The 27,758-nt window shown below is 43.9% G+C and overlaps 1 protein-coding gene across 1 annotated transcript; it reads left to right on the top strand.

Moving 5' to 3' along the window:
* The first annotated feature begins 268 nt into the window (after positions 1-268).
* ntn4 (netrin 4) lies at positions 269-26,181 on the top strand. Its single transcript, XM_053862253.1, has 10 exons — positions 269-579; positions 2,035-2,588; positions 8,549-8,827; positions 15,557-15,683; positions 17,309-17,494; positions 21,217-21,424; positions 21,644-21,732; positions 24,017-24,082; positions 24,679-24,852; positions 25,440-26,181. The coding sequence occupies exons 1-10, from the start codon at positions 534-536 to the stop codon at positions 25,577-25,579; spliced, it is 1,869 nt and encodes a 622-aa protein (XP_053718228.1). The 5' UTR covers positions 269-533; the 3' UTR covers positions 25,580-26,181.
* Positions 26,182-27,758: the final 1,577 nt, after the last annotated feature.

Below are 27,758 nucleotides of genomic sequence, written 5' to 3'. Positions count from 1 at the left end.
AACTGCTGCAGGACAATGCAACCTGTCTTCTATTTCAGCATTTTCCCACTGTTCTCACGGTGTGAAGAGAAGAAATATCTACTGAACTCTCGCAGTCCACGCTTCGAGCAAACACTCGGATGTGATGGGTCTGTCCAGTGTGGCGCCCTCTGGTGGGGATTGCCCGTTAACTGCGGCCGTCCCAGACTGGAATGTTCCTTTAAGTCTGTGGAGAAGCGAGCGTGGGCGGAGCTGTTGTCACAACTCACAAATAGATGTGCGGACCTGAGCAGGCGGCAGGCTGAGCGGGGGACAGGAGTCACGCTGAGTGAGGGCTTGCTACGCATCACTGGGGGTCTCAGCTCCAGACGGAACCACATCCTCCCGCAGTGGAACCTTGCAGAGATCCGGACCATGATTTCCCCTCCGAGTGTGTTTTTATTGCTGAGCGAAAGAGAAAGTCCACACTGAACCTGCGCACTTTTCTTGGGGATTACACCTTTACTCTTTCCTCGCCCTTATTTTGGATTATAGCTCAAAAACCAGGCGGCAGTATGTCGGTTCTGGTTGTTGTGTTTCTGGTCGTGTTGACAGCTTCAGGTTGGTATTGAAATTCAATCTGTGTGAGCATCAGAGCAAGTGCAACAATGCGGACCCAATGTGACCACCCTGACTCCTTACAGCCCACTTTTGACAATGAAAGAAATGATATGAAGGAAAGGGATAGCGCATTATGTGTTGTATTATTGTTTCCTTATTGTTTCATTGGCTGTATAAGAGCACGTGATACAAACGGTCTTGCCAGAAAATGCTTTTACAGTTACTGTTCAAATAGATCTGAATGTGTTTGTAAATATAATGTGATAAAATGACTGTAAACTGTGTTAACACCGATTTAACCCATGTTAACCCTCTTTAACTGAATAGGCTACCTGAACAACAGTATAAAAACAGTCTTATCGCAAGCAGTAGTAAGTGCAATATTGTGTTCAAGTAACTAGTTCTGCCCAAGTGTGGTGGGCTATTCCACACAACCATCATTTGTCCTTGTTAGTGGCACGACATGAGAGCTGTTGCATTCTGTCTGCCCCTTGTAACCTTCTCACCTCCAGACAGTTAAGTCACACATAGGAACTTCCGTCTAGAAAAAATAACTTGGCTCATTCTTTTCAGAAAGAACCTTTTTTTTTCTGGAATACAACTATTCCTGTTCTCTTTTCCCTCCCTAATGCGTTTCCATCTCTGGAATCTTTGGCTAAAAGTGAATCCTAGATAATAGATCTGGGGTGGAAGATGACACCGTGAACCTGAGGGGATTTTTCAGAGCGTCTGGAAGGCGTCTGAATGCTGCTCATCCTCGCTGAGCTGCCAAACTTTATCTGTGTCAGAGTCCACGCTGGCTGCAGTCTGAGGCAGGCAGGTGCACAATGGCTCCATTATCCCACTTTGCATAACGTTTCCGATCGAGGTAAATCAGTTGACTCATGTAAACACTCAGAAACACACTGTTTGACTCACTGGTGTCTGCATAGAGTCCCCAACCAAAGTCCAAATCTTGGATGGTTGGCTATATTCAGTCATGAATCCAACCTTGCATGACAATAACAGCATAAAATGCCATCGTGGTTTGACCGACGGAAATGTGATGAAGCTTGTCACAACATCAGCCATTTAGTGAATATGATGCTGACTGACTGATTTCAGTCAGCTCCAGAGGGAATCTCTTTCTCCGGAAATTGAAGTATGCGTTCCAAATTGATCACAATGGAATGGTTAGAGCACAGAAAAGATCGATGTCATCAGTACCAGACTCACACCTTCTGCTTCTGAAACACAGCCAGCTGAGTTGCTTTTGGCCTCTTGTAAGGATTCCTCTGCAGGTTTTCTGGGAAGGGCTGATGACTAGGAGACTATTGCATCATCGTCATGAAGCGTTCATTGTCTTCAGATATGAGCATAGACATGCGCTCTTCTCTTAAAAAATGCTGTATATGAAAAAAAAAAACATCCGAGCTTTTTCACGTCACACATTTACATTGCCATTTATTCCCCCAGGGTTGTCCATGGAGTTGTCCAGGGTTGGTGTCGCCCCTCGCTGTGAAAGCCGGGCCTGCAACCCCCGCATGGGCAACTTGGCTCTGGGTCGCAGAGTTCTCACCCAAAGCGTCTGCGGAAACAACGGCACAGAGCTCTACTGCTCCTACGCAGACCCCGACATTAACTTGGCCTGCAGCGCTCCCAAGTGTGCCAAGTGCAACGCCGGTCTCCCCCACCTGTCACACCTGGCCGGGGCCATGTCCGACTCCTCTTTCCGGCACCCCAACACCTGGTGGCAGTCGGCCGAAAATGTGGAGTCGGAAACAGTGCAGCTGGATTTGGAGGCTGAGTTCTACTTCACGCATCTCATCCTGGTGTTCCGCTCGCCAAGACCTGCCGCCATGACTCTGGAGCGCTCCCAGGATTTTGGCCGGACGTGGAAGATGCTGCAATACTATGCCAAGAACTGCAGTTCTGCCTTTGGGATGGATGAGGGGAAAGGAGGGGCAGGTAAGGATGGAGCCATCTGCACCTCGAAATACTCCGAGGCAAGTCCCTGTAACCGAGGAGAGGTAAGTGTCTTTGGGGTATTAGTCAGCTAGTTGTAGCTTGGATTGTTTTGTATTATATTAGTTACTAGAAAGGCAGTGAGACAAAAAGTGTGTTGGCTCTCTGTACAACGGTTGTGTCTGGACATGGTGCCGGATCCAGGTTGCCAGGGTAACTGGGCAGAGTCCTAGTATTAGGCCACAAGTGATCAGTGAGAGTGATCTTAGCAGTAATCCAGAATTGTCAAAACCATAGCAGTATCATCTAGCAGCAGCAAAACAATGTTGAACTGGCTTTTTTCATTATCAGTAAAAGGTGTCCTTGGGACGCCTTTTACTCCTATTAGGATGCCTAATTTTCAATACAAGGCTCACCATTGGCATGTTCTTTTAGACTGGATTAGGCTGCCTTTCTGTTTCCCAAATCAGATTGTTACGGCAGCATACAAACGTTTAAGACATAGACAAAGCCACAACACAATCAACACTGTGGAACCAAAGACCCCAGAAAGAAGACCATCACTGATGGTGAAGGGAGCAGTGAGACAGATGACCTCTGGGAGGAGTAGACTCATGTCATGATCCTGTTGAAGTCAGGCCAGTTTGCTGTATTGTTTCTGTCTATTTTCTGTCTATTGTCTATTTTTTTCATGACTGTGCTGCATTTAAACCTCACTTTGCTGCTCAACATTGCGATTGAAAACTCAAAAATTTCACGTTTTGATGCTAGAGCACACAAGCATACGAGTGGGGCCGTCTGAAAAAAAATCCTAGATGAAAGCCTGGTGTCGACTGAACAATAACTAGACATTGTGGTACCACAGTCTCAAGAAAGTTGTTTTATTGTAGGGACTTGATTGTGTTTTGTGTTTCATTAATTCATTTAGTTTAGTTTCCATGGTAATTCTGAATGTAAGAGTTGCGAGGCAGCAGTGAAAAGCCATACAAGTGAATGACGAATCCTTTGTATTAAATCCTATTGGAACTCCAGACCTCCACCGAAATGTAATGTTCCTTCGATCCTTTTCAAAATTTCCTGAAAATGTTGTTTAAATGTGTTCTGAAATTCTGAAAGTTATACAGACAGACAGAGAGGCAATACTATCAGAAGTTGAAATGGTTTACTCACATAGAATTCACTTGAACTTGAAACAGACAGTTTGACAGTGGAAGATACACGACACAAGTTTTGCTGTGTTCGGATAAATTACACACCTATTTTCATGATGTGGCCGAAAAATGTCTCCTAAACCATTGCATCAGATATTTCTTTACCTGAACTAGTTATATACTCTAAAACGCAATTCTTAAATAGTACTATTGCAACTGCTGAAACTGATATACCTCAATGACGGCATGTAGAAATACATGCTTTCCAGTTGTGCAGCCCAACTCCAGACTTGGCTTCACTTTAAGGTCGATGCTATCTGGATGGCAACTGTGGTGCGTTTACTGACCGCTGGCTTCCCTGCTAAACATCTCCAAGGATGTGATACACGTGCCTGGAGTGAGGTGAACTGGACAAAAGAGGGTGCATTCTTGTTTAAACATCAGGCGGCCTGTGATCACTCCTGCTGGATCTGAAGTCACGCAACATATGAAAGTCATGCGTCCGCTCTGATGTGAATGAAAGCAGCCAGGTGGGGTCTGGCGATGAGCGTGTGCATGAGTGAGCGTTAAGCAGGCCGACTGTAGCGCGAGAGGCTTCCTGAATTCCATTGATGTTTAATTGAAGCAGTCTGTGCCAGGAGCTGCTTTACAGATGCGCCTTCGCTTGTTGTGTGTGGTGGCGCATGGCAAGCGTGGCGCTGCCCTGGACCCCCTGCAGTTTCCTCTTAACATGTCTGTGCTTTCCTTCATGTCTTCCGCTCCTTTTAAGTGCTACTGACTAGGGAAGGGCTCAACCTTCTTTGCAGTTTGTCTTGTATATTTCCAGGTCAAATGATTACTTTTTAATTCTGATAGCACATCAGTGCCTCCCTTCTGAGGAGGAATAATTGATCATTTTATTCAGAATTGTCCTGGAACAAGAGCTGGTCAGGGGGTCATCAGAGGTCACTCTATTAATGTCCCATTCCGCTACTCACTCTAAGTGATTGGATGCAATGTTTTGAAGCGAAGTTTCTGAGGTGTTTCCACACATTTTTTTCAAATATGAGTTGAAAGTAAGGAGTATTATGAAAGAAATGGATCAGCAAAACGACTCCTCTCTTCCATCCAAGCTTCAGCACCTGTGCTCCCTTCCAACCGTCTCCCGATGACCCAGAGGTCTCTGCAGGTCAAGTGGCGCTCTGATGTTGCATCTATTCACAACTCTGGTCTCCTTCAGCTTCTGTCTGTTTGTTGTTGTGATTGCCCGTCAGCTAGAGTTGACAGTCTCAACAGCACACAGGCTCCACATGGAGATATGATCACTTCAGAAGTTTGGGCCGCTATTCTTATGTTCTTTAGATGTAGACACATGTTATTATAGCTTTGTGTAATGCTGACACTGCCCCACTAGAAAAGCTCCTTTTTTCTTTTTAATTACATTTTTATATACATAAATCCAAGGCAACTGAATGGCAGAGAAAGGGTTGAACAGAATTTATAATAACATAATTATAATAACAGCTTCTATATTAGCATTATTTAGTTCACCCCTGGGTCAGTGTCGAGGGAAGAAGCCGCGTCACATGCCGTTTTGTATCAAAACATGTTGGATTGCATGTGAGCATCTGAGGTTTCTGTGATCAGATAGCTGTGATGGATGGGAGCGAAGGTTGGGAGACTGAAGAGGAGGAAGGCGGGGAAGGGTGAGTAGCTGGGAGCTATTACAGGGAGCAGGTATTCTCAGCTTTCAGCCTCTCTTCTTTCTCCCACAAAACATGAAAGCATGTCAACTCTTGTGCTGAAAGCTTTTCATGTTCACCAACAGTGTGGGGAAAAGTGTGTGTGTGCGTCTGGGTGAATCTGCTTGTCTTATTTATGAGGTCAGGCAGGCTGGAAGAATGTAAGTGTTTGGTGTAGAGGTTGTTCTCCTTAGGGACACACACACATTCACTCTTTTCCACACTTCCCCGAACGCATGCATCCAAGTCCTCTCGGATAAACACTTACAGTCCGTGCGTCTACTGGGAAGGAAGTGTAGAAGGTCTGATGGATCTCTGAGCTGCTGGCTAGACATCCCCCCCCCCCCCCCCTTCTCTCCATTTTCCATCAATGCCCATTGTGCCTGTTTACCAGATTACATTAGAGTCCTAGCACTTTGATGGAATTAGGGCTGTTAAAGCCAGATTTACTTTATTCTTCAGCCCGAAACAGGAAGAAAGATTATCAGCGGACACATGGCCCACAGTGAACTCACCGCCTCAGGCCTCCGTGAGACAAAATTGAAATGCAGCTTAGTTGTTTTAAACTCTTCCTCCCCATTTGTCTTTGAACTTCTCGTCATTATTTAGGAATGATTAATATCCTGTCTCCAGCGAAGGTTCTTGCATTTCCTCGGTGCAACAGTGATGGATAGACACAAGTTGACAAGTTGGTTATTAAGCTTTTTTGTGTGTGCATAGTTGAGTTGTTTGTGTAAGAACATCCCTTCCTCTAAGACCAGGGGTGTCGACCCGATTACACAAGGAGCCAAAATGTTGAAAACAGTCCAAGTCACTGAAGACCTTCTGTTCCTTGAGCTGTCTATAGATGCCACTCCTTGAATTGTAAACAAGGGTCTGATCAAAATGCAATGTCTCCTTTTTCATTTGTTTTTCGTGCTTATTGTCAAAATTTAAATTGCCCTTCATGAGAATCACTCCACAAAACACTCCACTATTCCATTTTTCATCATATTTTTTTTGCATTTAAAATCTCTGCTTGCAATATGGTGGGCACACAATTGTCCTTGTATGTAATGCTATTTTTATGCTCTGATGGGTTACCCTCATGGATGTGGTGTGACAAAGATGTGACAATGTCAATCGCAGACTTCCACTTGTGTTGTCTGCAGTGTCATGTGCCAGGCCTTATTTTTTTCAATAGTTCCACACTTTTTTGTCACACCTTAAATTGCAGCATGTACAGATTCTTAATATTGTTTTGATGGAAGAAGGGAAAAATTTGTAGGTTTGAAAAATGCTAAGACGCTAAAGATGAAAAGTTTTTGGAGAATTTATTTGGAGAACTGAGGCGTTGAAGAAGAGCATAGCTGTGAAGGTTCTGGATTTAATCTGCTGTAGTTATATAGAGCTCATGCTTGACTAAGGTCACTGCTTGGCTCCCCCTGGTCTCAGACTTAGTGCTCGTCTCTTCCTTGGGATGTGATGTCTGTGATGGTGCAATTGTATGCGAAACCTTGGGCATTATTTTGCCAAAGGGTAGAAGCCATGCTTCGCCTTTCAATTAAAACTTAAGTAGAGAAGATCTTTAAATATACACTAACTGAGTTCAGTCAGTATTTTTGTGAAAATAATATTCGGTTGACAAAGTTTTCTTTGTTAAGAAAATGTCTTCCAGTAACTGTATTAAATCAATAACACCTTATTTTAAAAAGGTCAGATATCTAATTAGAAGGTTGTATTACATTGTAACATAGTTGTCCATGCAGAAACGAATGTTTTCAGGAGGATAGATAATCAAAATAAAGAATGGTGTCATCGGGGTATTGGTTGGGAACTGAAAAAACTAAACTTGTGTATCTGTAAACAGCACAGCAATACTTTCTTGTCGGTCACCGTACGCATGTGTGAGAGTTGCTGTGGTGTTGCCGTGCTGCTGCAAGTCCTTTTGTCCGACCGTGAGTTATGTGAAACTGCATCTCGGCCCTCCCCTTTGTCTGGCCCTGCACTCCTTGCCCTCCCGTGGTCCGGCGCCCCTTGTCCTATTTGTCGTGTTCTCTTAATTGCTGACCACAATGCCGTGACCCCGAGACCTTCACCGACAACAGCCAAATTAATAGTGCCCCTCCCATCACACTCTCGGCCACTCATCGGGCCAATGAGGGAGCTGCATGGGGGCTTTGCTTGCTTGTCACTCCAACCTTTGGCCAAAAATGTGCCCACACACTCATTCACACAACCGCCCTCGCGCACCATTCACCCAATAATATCAATGACAGCGTCACTTTTTGTGAAGGGACTCACTGCAAATGCCCACATTTTGCTTCACAGCAAGTGCTTTTCAACAGACCCAAACTTTTCCTCCCGGACAACAGAAGCAGTGTTCGCAGGCAGAGGCAGCTGTTGCTATGGCGACGGCAGGCTGTAAAGGGATCATGATTTGAAGGATGTTCATGGACCAGACAGTGCACAAAGGTTGCAAGGCTGATTTAAAGTTCAGTTCTGATTAACCTCTCGGGTCATTTGAGGTTCTAGTCATCAAGAACGCGGACCCGGAATCCAACCCCATTAGAATGACACATGTAGTAACATGGTCGGAACAAGCAGGAGTGATTGTCTCACTGAACGCCCTCATCCAGTCACCCTAAATTATGAAGTTGGCCAATGGAGAAGAACGCTGAATGTTTTCTTTTGTGCCGTTTGGCACCGCGTCCTTTTTTACGTTGGCTCTGGATCGCAATTAGGAACACTGTATGGTTTATAGTTTAAATAAAGAAGCTTGGCATTTGCTCTCTGTTGCTAACGCAGGTCCTGCATTTTTAGGGGGTTTTGATTGGTCGGGCTACACAGTGATGTTGACCTGAAATGACAGCCCAGATTATATGGATCTCATACCCGACAAAATACTTTGTCTTCTCCTAGCAAGCCAGTCACTTTGCATTTTCTGTCTTAGGTTTTCTAAACATTGTAGCTGCATTTCTATGAAAATGAGGAATCCATATTGAACTTGTGTCCTATAACAGCTGCAAACAAATATTGTACATTTTCACTATCAATACTGAAATGGTGGATTAAAAATCTGTTTTACATCAAGGTGTATGGCTCATGTTTTTATATTACTCGTGATGGTAAGCCTGAACAAATGACTCCATTTCTTTTTTTTTTTTGTGGCAGGTGATTTACCGAACCCTACCGAAGTGGGAGTCTCTGGATCCCTTTGGGTTGGAGGGCCAGCAGCAGCTCAGGGTGACCAACATTCGAATCCGTCTGCTCGAACAGCAGACATGCCCCTGCCATGCCAAAATGGCCACCTCGGACCACGCGCCGCTTCCCACCCGACACTTCGCCATCTACGACCTGATAGTGAAAGGAAGCTGCTTCTGTAACGGACACGCGGAGCAATGTGTGCCTGCACCTGGGTACCGGCCCCTGAGAGACCGCACCAATCATGTGGTAAGACATTTTTAACTCTAAAGGACACTAGTTGGTTGAAGCAGAAGGAAGCTAGACAACTCCCCTCAATCTAAATAACGCACAAAGTATGTGTTTCAATACAATTTCCTTGTGAGAAATAATGAATAAAGATTTATTTACACTCCATTATTTCTCTGACATAAGCAGTTATGTTGTAGTTCAGCAGTAGGACACCCCAATGTTTAACACAGACTCTGTTTTAGTGTATTTTAAGGACAGTTAGGACCCCATTCAGTTGCCCCTTATAGTGAGTCACAACAGAAGTCTCTTCCCTTAGCGTCCCTGTTTTGATATTGACCTCAAATCTCACGTATTTCTATGGCTATCATGATGTAATCACGCAGCAGAGGCAGGCTTGTTTGATTTTCCTTGACGGAAGTGAAGATTATAAGGTGTGATAGCAGACTAAATGGCCTGCCGAGCTGCCGGGTCTCACTTTGTGTTGGCAGTGGTGTTAATAACAGACTGGAGAGGGGCAGGTGGGGAGGGGGGCGCTGCTCCGCTTCTGTCTGGGCAGATAAACAGCTGCCTTTCCTGAACGGAACAAACGGCACAGATGTATTTATTGATTCATCTGGGACTTAATGGTGGTGTTGATGTTAGTGTGTTTGTTGAAGGTGTGAACTGTTTTCATTTGACTTCACCTAGCGTTCTTCTCAAATCTCCACCATCGCCTTTGAAGCCAGGTTCCTGTTCGACTGTAATCAGTGAAGCTCGACATGGAGAGTGAGAGTTTCCTCTTACAGTTCATCAGATAGAGCAACATAAATACACCAAGTTTAGACAGCCCACAAATCCACATGGGTCCTCTATTGACAGGCATTTAAGATAAGTAGGATAAATGTGGGTTTTGGTGAGGCTGTCACGTCTGGGCCATTAATATAAATATATTGTAAAACACAACACACCCAAGGCTCCAAAATGTGGCAACACGTTGCTTTATATCTTTTAAACTTATAGTTCAGGGTGTATAATGTTTGCGATAAAGTTGAACTCTGAAGATCAGTGTCAAGCTGAGAGGGCAAAACAAAACAGGAACTGGCCATGTTTAGTCAGGAATCCAATTTGATTTGCCTTTTCTGCTTCACTGCTAAGAGAATTGCAGCAGTTGCATTTTGGGACTTGTAGTGTGAGTGGTGGTGTTGTTTTTTTTTTTTTATCGGTGGACCATTCACCTGGTGGTGAAAGATGGCAAAGCAGCGTAATATGAAAGGTCAGGTCGTATCTCACTACCAGCTCGACATCTTAAAGCATTTTTTTATCCAAGTGAATGATGGAGAGCTGTATAAACTTATTGGTGAAAGATAATTGACAAACTTTGGGTAGTGACCATGTGAACATGGTCAAGATAAAGACAGGGTGCAGGGTGAGAAGTCGATCATCCACTCAGGCTGACCGTCGAATCTCTGCATTGGCAGAGTCCGTCCCTGATCCATATGGAAAAAAATTATCACGACTTTTTTGTATATTGTCGGATTGTCTAATTTATTCTCTATTTTTGAAAGATAGTTTTAAATAATCTGTAACTGAAATCATGTTTTCAAAATACCAGTTTTGAATAATCTGTAATTGAAATTATAAAAAACAATCATTTAAGTTGACATTTAACAAGCGATGAAACTAAATGAAATGAAGTAAATTAAAAATAATGAAAGCAACACAGAAATAACTTAAAGAAGAATCTCCGACGTGGAGGAGAAGCAACACACCTGGGCGAGATTAGAAGCTAACCACTAAAGGAGCGTAGAAGCAAGCAGCTGGTGATGACGGACAAACCTTAACCCCTGATCTTCATTATGCCAAATATAAGATGGCCATACTTGTCACAATGTTACTTCAAGATTATAAAAAGGTAGCAATGACGCAATTTCTTCTGTTTTGTTATACTGTGCATTGTTGCTGTATAAACTGACAAAGAAGTAATTTGTTTTATACTGATGCCTCCCAAAAAACAGTAGCTCCGCCCACTTCTCACTCTGTTACTGCAGCCTGCAAACCCTGTACATACCAAGCAATAGTATGATTATTTTGTTTCTGCACGTGAATGCATCGTCTTGGCCTCTCCTCCTGAGCCAACTAACTGTAGTTGTTTCCAATTCAGAATCATGAAGCACAGGCACAGGACATAATGGTGAGCTGTCTGTTATGGCACCAGATTATAGTCACTTGAGAAAGTCTCTGTATTGAGAGTTGCATTGAGACTTTTCTCAGACATGGGAAGGGTTTCAGTTTTGGGGTTTTGGCCATTCAACACAAGAAACCTTCAGCAATTAATTCAATGATAATCTTTTGAACTGAGCTTTTACATCTGTGCTTCCACGTGCATGGTCAATAATAAACGTCAGTTATACACTCATATGAGCACAATCTTTTAATGATTTGATTTAAATTGCTCCGCAGAGACGTTTGTGAGTTCACTGCCTGTTTGTGACGGAGATTGTAAAAGAAGGCGCTGCACTCCATGCGTTTAATTGCAAGGTGTTTCTAATATTCTGTGTGATTCATCAAACAGTAAAATAGATTATTGCTTCGAGCAGCTGAGAAAACAGCTCAGTGTGCTATCACTTAATATAACGTCTTAATTATCTAAAGGTTTTCACGCCAAGAAATTCCAGAAGGCTTTGTTAATTGCCAGCAAGCCTGCTCCAGTGGTTGTAAAATCGGATTAATATCAATTTTGGACTGCTGCGTCCTTCAGACGAACACCAGGGCGTCGACTATGAACTGATACTCAGGAGCAAGCAAAGCCAGCGCTGCTCTTTGTTAAAGGCTAACTATTTCATGCATGGCTGTGGTTCCTGTACATCACCTTTGGTCTGCCACATTTGGATTTAAGCCCCAGTGCAGTTTTCAGTAAACACACCAAGGTTATATAAGTGCTGTTTCTGGTCTATCAGCAGTTTGCTTTGTGTCTCTTTTTGACTCTGTGCCGCCATTTCTGGCAGAACCCAAACAAGTAGATGGCAGATGAGGGCACAGATTACTACAGGAAGGGAGGGGTGTGTGTCTTTGTGTGTGTCTGGATGTGTGCATGAGTAGATGTTTCTGTTAAGCCTTTGTTACTGCACACTAAGCCCATTTCTGTGGCGTTAAAAACACAGCACGTTAGATTAGCTTTAACTAAACTGAAAGGGTTTTCAGATCATGACTCTCAAGGCAGACAGTATAGATGGAGGGACATGTTTGTTCTGTTTTTCTGCTCCTCACTTGGGGTTTTGTGGTTGAGGGTAATTTCACTGTCTGTTTGCGAGCCACAGAGCCCCACACACACGACCACCAGGGACACAATTACTGTGTTCTAATGCTGACATAAGTAGTGTAGCAGTTGACCTGGGAATCCCGGATCTGGGTGGAGGTACCACACATGGACCAGACCAACTCTTGCAAAGGTCTGCAGACCGATTCACCGATAGCAGTGGAACTTCTTTAATGAGGAAAGACAAGTCCGACGTCTTCACCGTCTGCTGTTAGTTGTGCAACTCTGTGAACTCCATCCTAGTTGTTCTTCCCACGCTTGAGTGTCTTCTCTGATGATATTCAGTCAAACTGATTATGTAATATGTACAGAACGTTGAGGTGAAGAGCACCGACTGTGAAGTCTAGTGGCTGTGGGAAGAAAAAACACATTTTCTCAGGCATACATAATATACAGTATATATGATATACGTGTGAAGATTTCTTTTACATTTTCACACTTCAATTGATCCATGAAATAAATGGCCAACACGCCGAGATGGCAAAGAAAAACTAAATGAGATCTCTTAAAACAAATGTGTCATGAATTACAATCATTGTGAATATTTTGTTCAAAGTCCTTTTTTCAAAGTGACCAGTTTTACAGTATCTCACTGATTTCATAGAGGCTGCAAATACACTGGCGAGGGACCACATGTGGCCCCCCAGATCCCATTTTTCCAGGCCTGCCCTTCTGGCTCAACTTAAGTCTGATTCTGTTAAGTAAATAAGTCATCTGCAGCCTTTCGTATGGACTCTGTCTTATGTGTGCTGTCCATCATGATGTCACTCCTGCATAGCAGAAAAATGAGCTGCCAGTTTGAGACACTACTTATAATACACAATCAACATAGTGCCGCTTTCCACTTAATCCACCCGTCTTTAAGGACTGACAAAGTAATGTTGGGTTCAGGTTCGGCATTTGCGAGCTTGAGTGAAGTTACGCAAGCAAGATTGACATGATGACGCGTCGAAACCAATTTTCTGAAAAGAGGATGAAGATTATCACCTTACCTCCAACGCTCACCAAGCCCCCAGTTCAACCCCGGCAAGTGTCTTGGCTTACATGCTCGCGTGTGTGCAGCACTCGGTGTGTTAATTGTCCCGTATCACGGAGTGGTAAACATGTCAAATGAGTTGAAGTAGCAGCTGTCTGGACTTGATCCAACGGCTGCCGGTCTTTTTCCTTCTTTCCCTCCTTTTATTGTGCATCCCACTCCTTCACGGTCCTCTCAACCGTTGCATTAATGCCTCATTTGTCTCCAGTTCCTGTTTCTCAATCGTGACTATACTTCAATCGTGACTATATGCGTGACTATATGCTCTCATCATATAGTCACGATTGAAGTGCAGTCAAATTAGCCCTCTGATGAATATAATCTATATTTTAAACTTCTTATTGAAATGACAAATGGCTTTGGAAATGTAATTTTCATTTTCTCAAATCTCATTTCAGATTTAAAAAGTCCCTTTGGAAGGTCTTTGATTGTACATTGTGAGTGTCTTTTCATCAAAAGAAATAACCTGGAAAATATACAATTATTGTACATTATTATTATATTATTTCAATGCAAATATGACCAGGAACTGCTCTCTAGACACAAGCTATTCCTTAACCCTGAAATTGATAAGTCACCTGGTCACCTGCCAAGAATACTATAGTTTGATTTCTTTCCAGAAAGCCTGCTTTATCCCACCACTATGGAAGGCAGTTCCACAGTGAGAGTCATCATCCATCCATCCATTTGTGCCTTTCTTTCATTGTGTTCTGCTGCTATCAAACTTGTGCGATGAAATTTAAATTCAGTCATTGTTTTTTATGTTATGTTTCTAATGATTAATGGATGTCAAAGAGATAGCATACACCTTTTCATTTTTGAGGTTTAAGGATATTAAAGTCTGTTCAATTCAATTTGAGGGCTATTTCTCAGTAGGGTTTTCCATTTTCCCCCTGGTTTTAGGGTTTCCCCACCACAAACAGCGCCATCGATTGTTGATTTGGAGATGTTTTAGTTGAAGTATAGCTTGACTGCCTAATATAGTGTTGGCTATCATGGACTTGGAATCGACTTCTTTTACTAAAAGTTTAGCGCTATAGGAATGGAAAATGGCAAGCAACAGATTTTGGGAGTGCTGAGAAAGACCATTTGTAATGGCCACAAATGGTAAAGGGCAACGTCTGAGCCATGTTTGAGGCTATGGGTGTATCTGAGTAGCCAGTTTTTCTGTCCCATATTCACTCCAGACTTTTTCTGACTGCAGTCACATAAATGCGAAAGTCTTTGTTTACGCCTGGGGTGTCCAAACTGTTCCAGGAAGGGCTACTGTGGGTGCAGGTTTTTGTTCCAACCTATCAAGCTTACATAGTTTAACCAGTCAGGTGTCAGCTGAAACAAGCAGCACCTGACTGATAATCTACTGATTCTGCAGCCTTCAGACACCTGGTTGGCGGCGTTGCGTGTGGTGGTTGGGTTGGAACAAAAACTAACACTCACCGTGGCCCTGATTTTTCCCAAACCACTGTTGGCAATTCAAGATATCTTTTAGCGATATTCTCTTTTAAATTCAATGGGACACACAAAGTACTACATTCTGACCATTGTTGTCGAGACTTAGCTGTACTCAAAAAAACATCTGCCTTTATTGCAAAGTTTTGTGCTCAATTGTTGATTTCCTTAAGAATTTATGATTCATAAAAATAGTATCATTGGAACACTCCAGTCGAACCACCAGCTTTTTCCTCTTCAAATGTTTCAGAGGAGTCTGAGGACAGGCACAAAGGAAATACAAGTAAATTACACATTCCTTTGTTACATTCCATATCTGTGTGTGTGTGTGTGCGCGTATATCCTCTGCTGGATTGGTCATTGGTCAGTTGAAGTCTACATATCATGTGGCTAGATTTTACCGTTGCATGTCACACACCGTGGGAAACAATCTTTTTTCCTATTACATGTCATTTCATGTGTAGCTATGTTAGCGATTGTGGGGCATAAATGTGCGTGTGTGTGTGTCTGTGTGTGTCCTACATTACAGTTGCAGTTGCATGCTGTAACACAAACAAATAAAGAGCTCCCTCAGATGACTCACCCCCCTCCCCACCCCCCTCTTTCAATCATTATCCAGCATACATGGCATTCCAGCTCCCAGGAATGACAAGGAGATTGTTATTGTGCTCTCCGTGCTGCATACTTGCACCCTTCTCATACACACACTTGTAAACACACACAGGCTTTTCAGGCCGGAGCCCCTTTATTGTCTCCAGTGATGAAGCCAAACAATCAATCTCCTTTCACTGATTTTGATGGGATCCTTGAGCGAGTGGAGGAAAGCATTGACATTGAGAAAGTAAAAATAAGTCATGGAAAAGTAGGAAGGTGGGAAATGTTGAGCTGGAGTGTTAAATCAAGAGGAAGGCTTCATCCTATCATTTGCTTGCTTCTAATGCCGTCCTTCCCCCTGCTTCTCCCTCAGGTCCATGGGAAGTGCGTATGTAGACACAACACTGCAGGTGATCACTGTGAGCGCTGTGCTCCGCTCTACAATGACCGGCCGTGGCAGCCAGCTGACGGACTGACAGGGGCGCCGCACGAATGTCGCAGTGAGTGCCATGCTCTTTAACAGCTCTGGTGCTGTGTGCTGTCATAGACACGGATCCTGCTTTAATAAACTCCATCACTGATGCAAGTCTGGTTTCTGTTAGTTCCATCTGAAAGACTTTGCTCTAGTTATTAGCTGTCCCCAACTCTCATCACGCTCTTGAACACTTGTGAAAACATGATGCCAAATGTTGGATAGTCCCATAAATGGTGCTGTGGATTAGCTTGGCTGTTCACCAGCCGGGACTAGGCCTGCAATGTGAAATGGCAGGAGAAAGTGGTAGAGCAGAAATATGTGTTTCATGTATTCACGCACATATTTTCAGCCAATATGTGTGTGAATCCTGTTCCTAGTTGGAGTCAGGAAACAATAAATATTAATAATGGCTTCATGTTATTATAGTTTGTCTCAAATTTAGCAGCAAACATGTTTTTTTATGCAACAGAAATGCTCTCTCCAACTTTATCATGTTTCACTATACTGCAACACTGTGATTAGAACATTTGTCTCTCAGTGTTGACTCAGGAGAATTTCCTCCGTTTCAGATCTGTCCCAAGTTTCTGTGAACATCTCCTCACATTAAAATTCGCCAAATACAAATCTGGTGGTGAAAGTGGCTGGGTGCCAGGGTGCTGATTTGCATACTAAAATATTGTAGAGGCTCCATTTTAACGGTGTCTACACCAAGTCGGTCCTATCCACATCGGCCATTCGTTCAGATGGATGTATTTTTCTAGTCATTGTATCAGAAACCGAATTCCAGGGTGGCTAAATTTGAAAGCACCAGATCACATCTCTGTGTGGATGGCTGATCCAAACTTGACGCTGTGCCCAAATCTCAATGTATTTATATATACTGCATCGTTTTCAGTGGATTTATGTGAAGGGCATAGCTTTTTTTGGAAAATGTGTGTTTTCATGTAGATCTAGCCCCATCTTTCGCTACAATCAGAAGACGTATAGAACGCTTAAGTTAAACACCAATGACAAGTCTCAGCACAATCAACCGGTGATTTCTTCGATGCTAGCCTGATTGTTGTAGCTAGCCTAGCAAAATGCAGTCTAGGCATTTAATGTTATTTATTGTTACATCATTGACAGACAATAAAAAAGTAGTGTGAGATTTTGGTGTGGGTAATTGGCCCTTGTGCCGCCGCAACTTAAATATGACTTCAAACTTTGGACCGTACAGTCACTCCATTTGACCATCCTTCTCTTCTAAAAACTCATCCTTGACAAGCGCTGAATGAAGAATTAATGTCACTATTACTGACTTGGAGGCTGCAGTACCTGTATTAGAGTTGGATCTTGGAAAGTCTCACCTTTGTTCTAAAACAAACTTCTTCCAAATCCTTTTGGAATGAAGGTGAGACTTTTTAAGCTCTGCTCCAAAATCCACTCCGCTTATTTAAATCCTTTAAGTACCATCACCTGGATGAAAGCGAACCAACACACGCATCTTTTTATTGCTGAGGTTTTCGGTGTAGCTCAAAGACCTGGTGTCGAACCAGCGAGACCTGCTGAGGGGAATCCCTGGCTGATGAAAGCTTAAGTACCACCTCTGCATAACCTGACCTTATGTGGCTTCGATGAGTTTTACGAGTGGAGTTTATTGATCCTTTTCAGAGTGCAAGTGTAACGGACATGCCGAGAGCTGCCGCTTTGATTGGTCAGCGTGGCGAGATTCCGGGCAGCGGAGTGGAGGCGTCTGTGACTGCCTGCACAACACAGAGGGACGTCAGTGTCAGTACTGCAAATCTGGATTCTACAGGGACCCTGAGCGACCCCACAGTGCATCTGACTCCTGTAAATGTAAGACCTGTTCATTTCTTGTTTGGTGTAATGTCTGAGTGAGAATGTTATCAACTGTTAACGGAACTCATGGAACTCAGGGGAAGAACCAAGGTGAGCATCCATGTGCCCATTCATGACAGGAAAAAATAGTTTAGAGCGAGTGTCAAGTGCACAGCCAGAGGGGTGAAGGGAAGCTTGCACTTGTTGCTCACTCACATTGAGGTGCTAAGTGGCTAAAGTAGGATCATAAACTTTGTGGACTGTGCCAAGTGGTTGCCCTTATATTTAGCACGAATGCAAAGGAGGCATTTAACTGAAACATCTAGTAGTATAATAACTAGAAAGGTTGAAATGAAATGTTTGGGTTGTGCCAATGTGACAAAGAACAGCACAGTGCGCCATTCAGAGTCTGCAGAAACACAGAAAACCTGACTGTATAAAACAGCACTCAAAGTTGAGTCCTTTGTATGCTTTGTTTTTATCTATGTTGTGTGACTTCAATGAGCTCCATGGTGGAGGTCTGCAGTGATTCTGTACTCATAAATGTTGCAGCTGGTTAGTAGTGTTGCTACCTCTCAGGTCTTGTCTCCAAACTGAATTATAATCATATCACCCATCAGCATAATACGATGGAGGTGTAGATGCCCTTCCGTTGGCACTAATCCTCCTTTCAGTCTTTCCAGCTACATTTTTTATGACACCTAGAGCATCACTTCTGCTGCCAAACATGTTCACCCTGTGATGATTGATGGTCTGCTTTAAGCACTGTCATTTCATTGTGAGAGACTTGAGGAAATTTCATGGCAGATTATCAGATGCATGTGATGCTGTCACACCAAACTTGTTCTCGCTGCGGTAACCTGAACATACTGGAGCGATAGAAGTAGGTGTAGAATGTCAAAATGAGTCACGGCTGTGTTTCGCCGTGTCACACACACACCACACTGGCACCGTACTCCTATTCTTGCAAAGAATGTGATGTACTGAAACCACAAGCCGAGACGTGCTGGATGGGCACCTGGCTTGGTGATACTGTGCTGGTTCGTAGGTGTGTGCTCTGTGTCACTGCAGACGGTCCTCACTGCACCCTCGGTTTACAACATAGTTAATCATCAGATGGTGGCATACCGATGTCTTGACCCAAACCTCAACAAACGCACACATATAAACACACAATCTTCTTGTCCATCTTGGCCTGTTTTCCATTTTTGTGCGTGTGGAGTGATTATGTTTGCTTAGTTAGAGCGGGGCATTATGTGCGTGTTTGGGTGGTTTCGGCGTGCTGCCCTTCGTTGATGAGATGAGTCTTGAGTAAACACCAGATAGTCATCAGTAAACACGGAGAAGCGGCCACATTCTCCCTCTGATTGTCTGATTTGACCCGTCAGCTCTGTCCTGCAGGTAGCTGGACTTTAATTCTTGAACGTGTTTTTCCATAACTAAAGAAAAGCATATTAAATACCCAAATTTAATGCCTGAGGAGGAAGTGGCTCTCATGCTGCAGCTCTCTCCAGACAAACTCTTAAGATCCGTGGTCAGATGCAACGTCAGAACGTTTATTCATAAAATTATCAAATCGATTTTAGGAGTCTGAATAAATACCCAGCTCTATTTCCTCATCCCATTGATAATATTAAAGTCAAATTTGTTCATCTGTTTTTGAGTGATTTTCTTACAGGCAGAGACGTAATAAACACCACCTTGTTGGAGGTCACTATTTGATGAGGATTCTTTCATACGTCAGACAGCTGTCGTTCTGAGATTATGTCGAGTAGAAAAAAACGCTGCACTCAGTGACAGGTTTGACGGCACCTTGTGATGGACCATCACAGAATGGAAAATAACTCTTGTGCAATGATTTTGGGTCGTCTGCCTGACAAAGGAGTAATTTCCCCTGTCGTGCTGAACATTTTTATCATACCTGGCGTGGAGGGGCGCTGGAAAGAAAACACCCGTCAAGCACACCCACCGTAAAACACTTAAGCAACGTACAGTGCTAAGAGTGTATTTACAGTACATGTGTGTGATTGCTGTCAGGTGCTTTTGTCCGGGCAGGTGTGCTGTCATGCCCCCTCAGACAAAGTCATCAATCATGAGGCCTTTTTTGTTACATGCACATATTTGTATTCTGAACTGGCCATTCTGCTGTAGCTATCCAGAGGCGCACGTGCTTCGGCCCTGTGAGGAGTCCACTTGTTGCTGCGTTGCTGTTAATCATCAACGGAGTATGAAGGATACTTTCTAAACAATAGTGTTGATAACAGCTCGTAGATTCACACGTAGGATGTTTATGACGCTCTGAGGTCGCGGCCTGTCTGTGGTCACTGGCTCAGTTAAGTCATTCATGATGAATCAACTTGAAAGTAAGGTCCTGATTCTCTATGGAATTCGTGCAGGCAATATATTGTCTCTGCTCTTCAGTATCTGGGCGTGTTTCTCTGGGAACCCAGCTGCGCTCATGAACCAGGGTCCTTCATGCTACGACTAGCTAATCTGACGTTACTGCTTTACGACCGCTTTTTATTAGCTCCAACATCAGGTAGCCAAAGAAAAGGAGCACATCTCCACATGTTTCCGACCACAGCGCATAAATACTTAGCGTGTCTGGCTGTGAGGTCCAAAAAAAAAAGACTGTTTCATATCGTGGACTGTGAGAAGACCCATAGGGCCCGCAGACTGCTGTAAGTGAGTCACTGACTTCTTCAGGCTCCATTAAACTGCAGAGAAACAGCAGCAAACACAAACTGTTTTTGTTTTTCTCCCCTCTTCTTCCACCACCGTGGCCCCCCCAGGCCGGAGACCGAGATTTATTGGGGTGTCTGAACTTCCTGTGAGGAATTTTGGTGAATAGTGTTCGAGTTTACAAGAGCTTGTTGTTTTCAGAGGTTGTTTGAAGAACACGGTATTGCACAATTAAACGGCCATGAGGGAGAAATCTGACAGCAAGTGATTGGGGGGTGAGTCTATAAGGGCGTGTGCGATAAGAGAAAGAGAGAGGCCTTTGTGTTAATAGTGCTAACAACACACAGCGCAAGACAGACGAACCAAAAGAGTGACTTCGATAAGATCACTGCAAATTAAACAATGACGGTCTGGGGACGAACTTTGTACGTCTGAGCATTTGAGTTTAAATGAGAGAACGGTACAGTATGACTGCAAACTTCAATGGTTGGAGAAAAGAAATCAGCAGAATAGTCAAACGACAAATGTTTATCATATTGCAAACCTAATCTGCTCAACATACATACAGAGTAATTTTATTTTGCTAACATAATAGCAATAAATTAATTTTTTTTTTTAAATATTAGAGCGAAAGCTTTCTCTCTAAAGAAATGGCTTGAACAAATAAAGAAATGTTATTAGAGACACAAATAATCTCAGCCAAAGTGAGAGCATTGATGATAAGAATCTGGTGCAGCTATCATTGTACTTTTAATCTGACGCTTGTCTATTTTGTTCCCTGTTTTATTGACATCGCCACCAATGTGGAGGTGCTGATCCTCGTCACTGCTGCTTCACTCTGGGTCATGAGAGTATAGGAAATACTGTGTCAGCAAGAAATACTGTGTCAGCAATTATAATATAATCCAGTAATAATACAGTAATGCCAATGACACCAGCGTGGCCCCAAAAACCTTGCTGAGTAAAAGTGAAATTCACTTTTCTCTGCATTTTGTATTGCAGTTCTCTGGTACTTCTGTAATCCATCCAAATGTTAACTATCATTTCACCTTCCTCAGCGTGCACTTGTCACCCCCTGGGCTCCATGAGCTTGCCTGATGTCGCTCTCTGTGATCCTTCCAATGGAAACTGCATCTGCAAACCCGGGGTGGGCGGAAGCCGATGCGACAGGTGCATGGTGGGATACTGGGGCTTCCACGAGTATGGCTGCAGACCATGCGACTGTGCAGGAGACTGCGACCCCTTCACTGGAGACTGCATGCACGGGTGAGATTCCTGCTATCAAGTTGATCATGACAATCTACAGATGATGAGCGATGAGTGACTGAGCTGAGCCAAAAGACTGACGTACGCTCCCTCTGACTGAAGCAAAGTGACGTGGTCAGATTGCTCCTCCCTGATCATGAAACCTCATCAGGCCTTTCCATCAAAAAATGATCCCTCAATGCTTGTAGCTTGTACTAACAAAGGATTGTGCGCTCACAGGTCTGATCTTTACTCTCTGGAGGGAAACTCTAGCGAGCCTGTGCGGATATTTAGGATGGAGGAGCTGTTCTCTGCTCTGCACTATTCTGGTAAGACAGAGTGTGTGCGTCCCCGTGTGTGTGTGCGCGTGTGTGTTAGGATGTGATATCACTGTCCTCCACAGTCCAGTGACCAGCGTTAATGGTTAAGTAATGCATGTCATGATAGGACCTTAAAAGGGCATGGAACAAATGTGTGTGTGTGTGTGTGAGAAAGAGGACTGTACCAAGTGTCCATTCATTGAGACCCCCCACCACCGGTATGCATCTGCACCTTTCATAGGCACATTCCTCTCCTGAAACTGCGCTTGCATTCTTTGAACGCCACATACAGCATATGAGACCACACACACACACACACGTATTAAGATCCACTCACAAACTCTCTCTCGGTCTCTCTCTCATAGACACACACACCCTCACACACTTGTCCTTGTTCATTTCGTGTGGTGTCGTTCACAAAAAGAACATGTGTCAGCACATGTTCTTTTCCGCTCCTTCACACTTCGACCTGACCAAGCTAGCAGGAAGTAGCATGCGGCCTCCTCCTGACCTAATCTTCAGTTCCACGAAGCTGGTGATGGTGGTGAGATTGTGCTCATGAAGCAGCCGTCAGAGTTGTGTCACTCACAGACGACACCATGGCTGCACAGGTGCTGCTGCTGCTGGCGCTCATCTCCAGCATTCAAGCTGAGGTCATCCGGAGAGCACAGTGGCCTCATAGCTTCATCATGGATGACACGGCTGACTTCTGCTCGGTCTCCAGGTGGACCGGTAGCAGGAAGGAGCTACTGTGGAACTCTTCAGATTTCTCCTATGAGATACGCGATCTGGATGTTTCCTACTCGGGTCAGTACCAGGAACAGTGCTGGACTCAAGGCAACCTGACGCTCGAGAGGAACTCCACTCTCCTCGTCTGTGACGACCAGAAGACGAGAGATCAGACTTTGTACCTGAATGTTGGACAGACAGTGGAGCTGACTTGTGACGGTGTGGGACCAAACCAGAGTTTTCCGTGGGCCTACATGAGCTATGAAACATATAGCGATGGATTACTTTTAATCGACGACGAAATGCCTTCAGAATACGAATCCCATCTGGTGAAGAACAAACCTCTTGTGCTCAGTGCCCATAGATCTTCAATTGACATCACTTACTACTGTCTGGTGAAGAAGCAGCTCAGGTGTGAGCTACACTCTAGTTTCCATGTGTGTGTACCACCGGAGTATATCCTCCGCGCAGTGGGAGAGAGTCTGGAGCTGAACTGTTCTGACGACAGCAGAAACCAAACACACAAGTGGAGGATGGATAATTTGCTGAGGTCTGATACAGAGAGTCACAACTCCACTCTGATGCTTCCATCACTGACGTTGGAGCACACAGGTGTATACACCTGTGACCTCAGTGTGTCTGGTCGAGAGAATTATCACCTTTTTGTATGTCCTGAAGCAGGGCCTCCTGCAGTGGAGCAGTTCTCTGGGGGGGAGAACCTCACTCTGCGCTGTGGTGACTGGATTCAGACTGGAGGGGTTCACTGGTTCATGCAGTCCAACAGAACTGATGGACGAGTCTTTTATGTTGATAAGGATCAACAGCAAGACAACACGTGTCTCTCAAACACAAGTCTGGTGATCAGGAACGTCTCTCTGCAGGACAGTGGACTGTTCTGGTGCGTGGGGTTGAGAGGCCCTCTGTGTGTGTTCAGATCTGAGACCCTGGTGATGTTCAGAGAGCCAGGAGTCGATCACCATGTCGTGAGGTCCGTGCTGCTCAGCGTTGTGATGCTGGCGATGCTGTGTGTTGTTGTGGTGGTGGTGGTCTGGAGGAGCTGGAGGAGAGAGCAGCTCCCAGCACCTGTGGAGGAGATGGAGATGTCCCAGCTGTCTCCAGAGTCAGACATGCAGGAACAAAACCCTGTTTGAGCCGTGAGCATGATGCGTGTAAATAACTGGTGAACTTTGACCTGTATGCACTGTTGTTTGGCTTCAATAAATGTAGCATGCTTCTGAAACTATTACAGTCTGGCTTTATGACACACACATAACACGTACACGCACATACATGTGCTCACACATATTTTGGTTTTTATATCCTGGTTAGGACTTTGTGAGGATTTGCATTGACGTAATGCTTTCGCCAGCCTTAGCTTTACTATCCAAAACAAATGGCTAACCTTAACCAGGACTCTTAACCAGACATTACTATGAAGTCTTTGTCCACAAATTGGTTAAGGTTTAAACCAAGAATTAATCCTCGCAAGAATAGACAAACCAATTGCACACACAAACTTGGTTGTGTTCCCAATATTAATCTTCTACTGTGTTCTTCCCTGCAGAGTGCGAGTGCAAAGAACAAGCTCTGACCAACAGCAAGCTCTTCTGCACCATGAATTATGCATACGGTAATCACTTTTTACTTCAGACTGGTTTCATATGGCCTATATGGTTATTTAAGCTGTCCTTAGTGATCGTTTAAGTACCTGTAATATCTAAAGTCAAAACTCAATAAAAAAAAGTTAGCACTCACCTTAGATGGTTGTTAAGTGTGTTGTTTGTTGTAGTTTGAAGTAGTTAGACATGGTGATACTGTACTGCTGTCATGCAGCAATAAATGGATCCAGAAATGATCATGATAGATGATCGTTGAAGAAGATATGAGATAGCTTGGTTCACCTCTGATCTCGCAGTGACTCTGATAACAGTGTGTGTTTACAAGCTGAGGTGATCTCTATTGTTTTACCAGTAGCTGTGACAAGACTCATGTTCACAAGTTCAATTGATCAAATCTGTCGAGCCTTGAAGGATCAAATAAAAAGACACCTGTATTTTCAAAGGTTCAGTTACAAATATCAACCTGTCTGTGATATTTACTGCATTGAAGGTTGTTGCTTAGCTACCAAACAAACCAGTCACGTTGTGCTGTTGCTGCTGGTGACGATGAGCAGATGAATCTCATGGTTACATGAAGACACGCTCACAGTCTGGCATCTCTCCACAGTTCTGAAGGTGAAGGTCCTCTCAGCTCACGACAAAGGTTCCCATGCTGAAGTGCAGGTCAAGGTCCAGAAGGTTCTCAGCCAAAACACAAAGATGAAGATACAGCGGAGTCGTGTCACCCTTTATCCAGAGTCCTGGACGGCGCGGGGCTGCACGTGCCCCATCCTGAACCCAGGTCAGACTTCGCTAGTGTTTAATCGCATTTTGATATTTGACTGTAGATTCACATTCACAATATCTTAAGTCCCTCACTGTAGTCATGGATGTTTTGGTGATGACGTTACATTGTAATGTGCTGCCCTGGAAATAGGTGCACTCATAAAAACAGTTGAAACACAATTCATAATTTAAAGTTATTTCTACCAGTTATTAAAGATCCAGCCCTAGCCCTCGCAACACCTGCTGAAACAAGGGGGTGCAGTGTGGTATCGTTGTTTGAGTCCCTGTCAAGAGCCATGGAGGTTTTCATTGATTTGACTGTATGCTGTGTTTTTATGGCACCATGTGGAATGAGCACCTTGGCAGTGGCATGCGCTGACTTCTCTAGTTATTATTGGGACGAAATGAACCCAATAAAAGCAGAAAAGTATTTGAATAAAATGGCGCTGAATGAAAAACAGTATTAGCTGGCTTCACAATACCAATCTTGTCTGTGTTGCCGCACAGCAGCTGTTCAAAAATCACCCCAGTGAGACCCCAGCTGGACTCAGGTGTGGTGTTTTAGGTGACATTTGACTGAATGAATGAATCATCTCTCTGCAGGTTTGGAGTACCTGGTGGCAGGACACACGGATCGCAAACAGGGCCGTCTCATCGTCAACATGAAGAGTTTTGTCAAGCCCTGGAAAGCCAGTTTGGGCCGTAAAGTCCTCACGCTACTCAAGAAAGACTGTAACTGGTAGACTGGAGGAGAGAGACACGGCAGGCAGACACATGGACCGAGGCTTCAGAACGCCGTGCATAAGTGTCTTCTCTTCTGGTGTGGAATTATAAGTAGCACTCGGGGGATGGATTGGAACTCTGCCCTTGTGGTGTCAGACACTCGCTTTGCTTCAGATCGTGACTTTGAGGACACTTGAGTCCAACTTCCTCTACGCAGCACTTTAGCCCCAAATGGACTGAGAAAAACGTGGACTCAGAATGAGAGGAAGCCTTATTGCACACGTCGGGTGATCTCTTTGTTTGGTGCTCTGTCGGAGTGGCCACACATGCACCAAGAAACCTGAGTGATGCTCAACAAGCCATAAAAGCCAGTCCAGGTGTGTCCGTGCGGAGATGGGAGTGAGTCTCACCCCAAACATGAATGTATTTGAATGTGTGTGTGTGTGTTTATAGGAGTAAATGTTAGTAGCAAACACAGTCCAGATTAGACGGCAAACTCAGCTCTTTTGAAGTGTATGACCTAGTATGGTTCATGTTTTTACACGACACCTCTCTTGTTCTTTCTTCGTGCTTCTGTACAGTGTTATTTGTATATAGCTCCATAAATATTGTTGTCATCCTTCTCTCTGTCACATTATGGGATCATCAATGGGACTTTGCTCTGAATGCCTCACTGGGCTTTGAACCCACAACCTCCTCAAACATCATCATCACCCTGTGAGCTTACACTGATCGCAGTGAAAGAGCTATGGTTATAAGGTATATCTGGATTCTGTCAATCACACTCATCAACATATTACTCTGAAAGGTTAGATGTTGAAAAGAAACTTTGGACATGATTGATGCCGAGTGAGAGCAGTGAGAAGTTCCTAGCTTGAACCATCTTCCTGGTAAACACCAGCTCCCCGAAAGAACTTGCTGCAACCTTGGAATTCTTCACAGAAATCAGACAAAAATATCCTTATCACATTTCTCCTTTACACACAAGCAACATGTCTCCTTGTGTCCTTTTAGATTAAGTCATCCATCGCACCCTCACTCACATTCACACGGTGCTGCAGAATTTAGACCAAAACAGAGAAGCCTGACGTGCGCACACGGCCTGCTTCGCTCGTTTCCAGTGACGTGGTTGACCAGGAAGTGTGGACACATTCCTGGCACGTCGAGCTGTGCTCCACAGCAGGCGGGGTCAAAGGTCGCTCACCTGTCTGCAGGCTGCCCCTCACTAGCCAGAGGTGAGACGGTCACATCTTCCGATGTCTGCTCGGGCAAATAAGTCCCTCTTGGTAAGGGTAATGTGGTGGGGACTAAATGTATAACTGCAATTAAAGGGCATCATTTTTCTTTCTGTACACAATACCTTAAATGTTTGCTGACTAGCCACATTTCACTGTTAAATGAAAATTCAGATTCCAGACTGAAATCTGCATCCCAACTTCACTTTCTGAAAACAATACTTGGTGATGTTGACACTCTGTACTTGATAGCTGCTTTATATCTGTATTTGTATGTTACCTTTTTGATCCAGTACAGCTCAGATTTCATGGTGCCATACTCTACACTCCCCAGTGAAGAGTCATGCCCTGCTCTTCACCTCTCTTACTTCATGTATACATTCCAGATTGGTGTATTTTTCTGCCCAAAGTAAAGTAAACAATCAAGATTAAACCTTGCATATTTGCTCTTGACCTACAGATATAAAATGTAAGTGGTTTCTCCAGCCATGGCTGGATCCACACACATTATAATCAGGATGTCAACAAAGCTGCCGCAGCACCATTTACTGAAGCACATTTCCGCTCTTCATCTTCCCATTAATCATCTCAAAAGCCCCTAAAAGTTGACCCATAGCAGGACACCAATCTGATGTGATGGAACTGTAGAGAGAAAACAAGCTCCTGTGTCGGGAGCCTTTTTTAAAAAAAACCCACATATTTAAAATGTATTTCCATCAGAGCCATACTTTTTACAGTACTGATTTCAACCAAATTGAAAAGGAGCATCAAGTTTTTATGAGAACCAGATGCAGTCATGAAAAATCCAGATCTGCCTCACGAGCCATAGGTTTGCGACCCCTCAGTAAAAAAATAAAGTTTTATATATAACTACTGAGACAGTCTTAAACATCATCATCAGACCACAATTTTACAATATCCTCATCCAAATATGAAAGTCCACATCACCTTTTCATGCAAAGTC

Source organism: Synchiropus splendidus, chromosome 4 (assembly GCF_027744825.2).
Source record: "Synchiropus splendidus isolate RoL2022-P1 chromosome 4, RoL_Sspl_1.0, whole genome shotgun sequence".
Classification (NCBI taxonomy): domain Eukaryota; kingdom Metazoa; phylum Chordata; class Actinopteri; order Syngnathiformes; family Callionymidae; genus Synchiropus; species Synchiropus splendidus.
This window is presented reverse-complemented; position numbering and strand designations above follow the sequence as displayed.

What these genes read in the sequence shown, in the direction of transcription:
- ntn4 (XM_053862253.1), top strand. Translation starts at nt 534, where the DNA reads ATGTCGGTTCTGGTTGTTGTGTTTCTGGTCGTGTTGACAGCTTCAG. An exon ending in GTCCCTGTAACCGAGGAGAG is followed by an intron (nt 2,589 to 8,548) that starts GTAAGTGTCTTT and finishes TTTTTGTGGCAG; the next exon opens with GTGATTTACCGAACCCTACC. An exon ending in GTGCCCCATCCTGAACCCAG is followed by an intron (nt 24,853 to 25,439) that starts GTCAGACTTCGC and finishes ATCTCTCTGCAG; the next exon opens with GTTTGGAGTACCTGGTGGCA.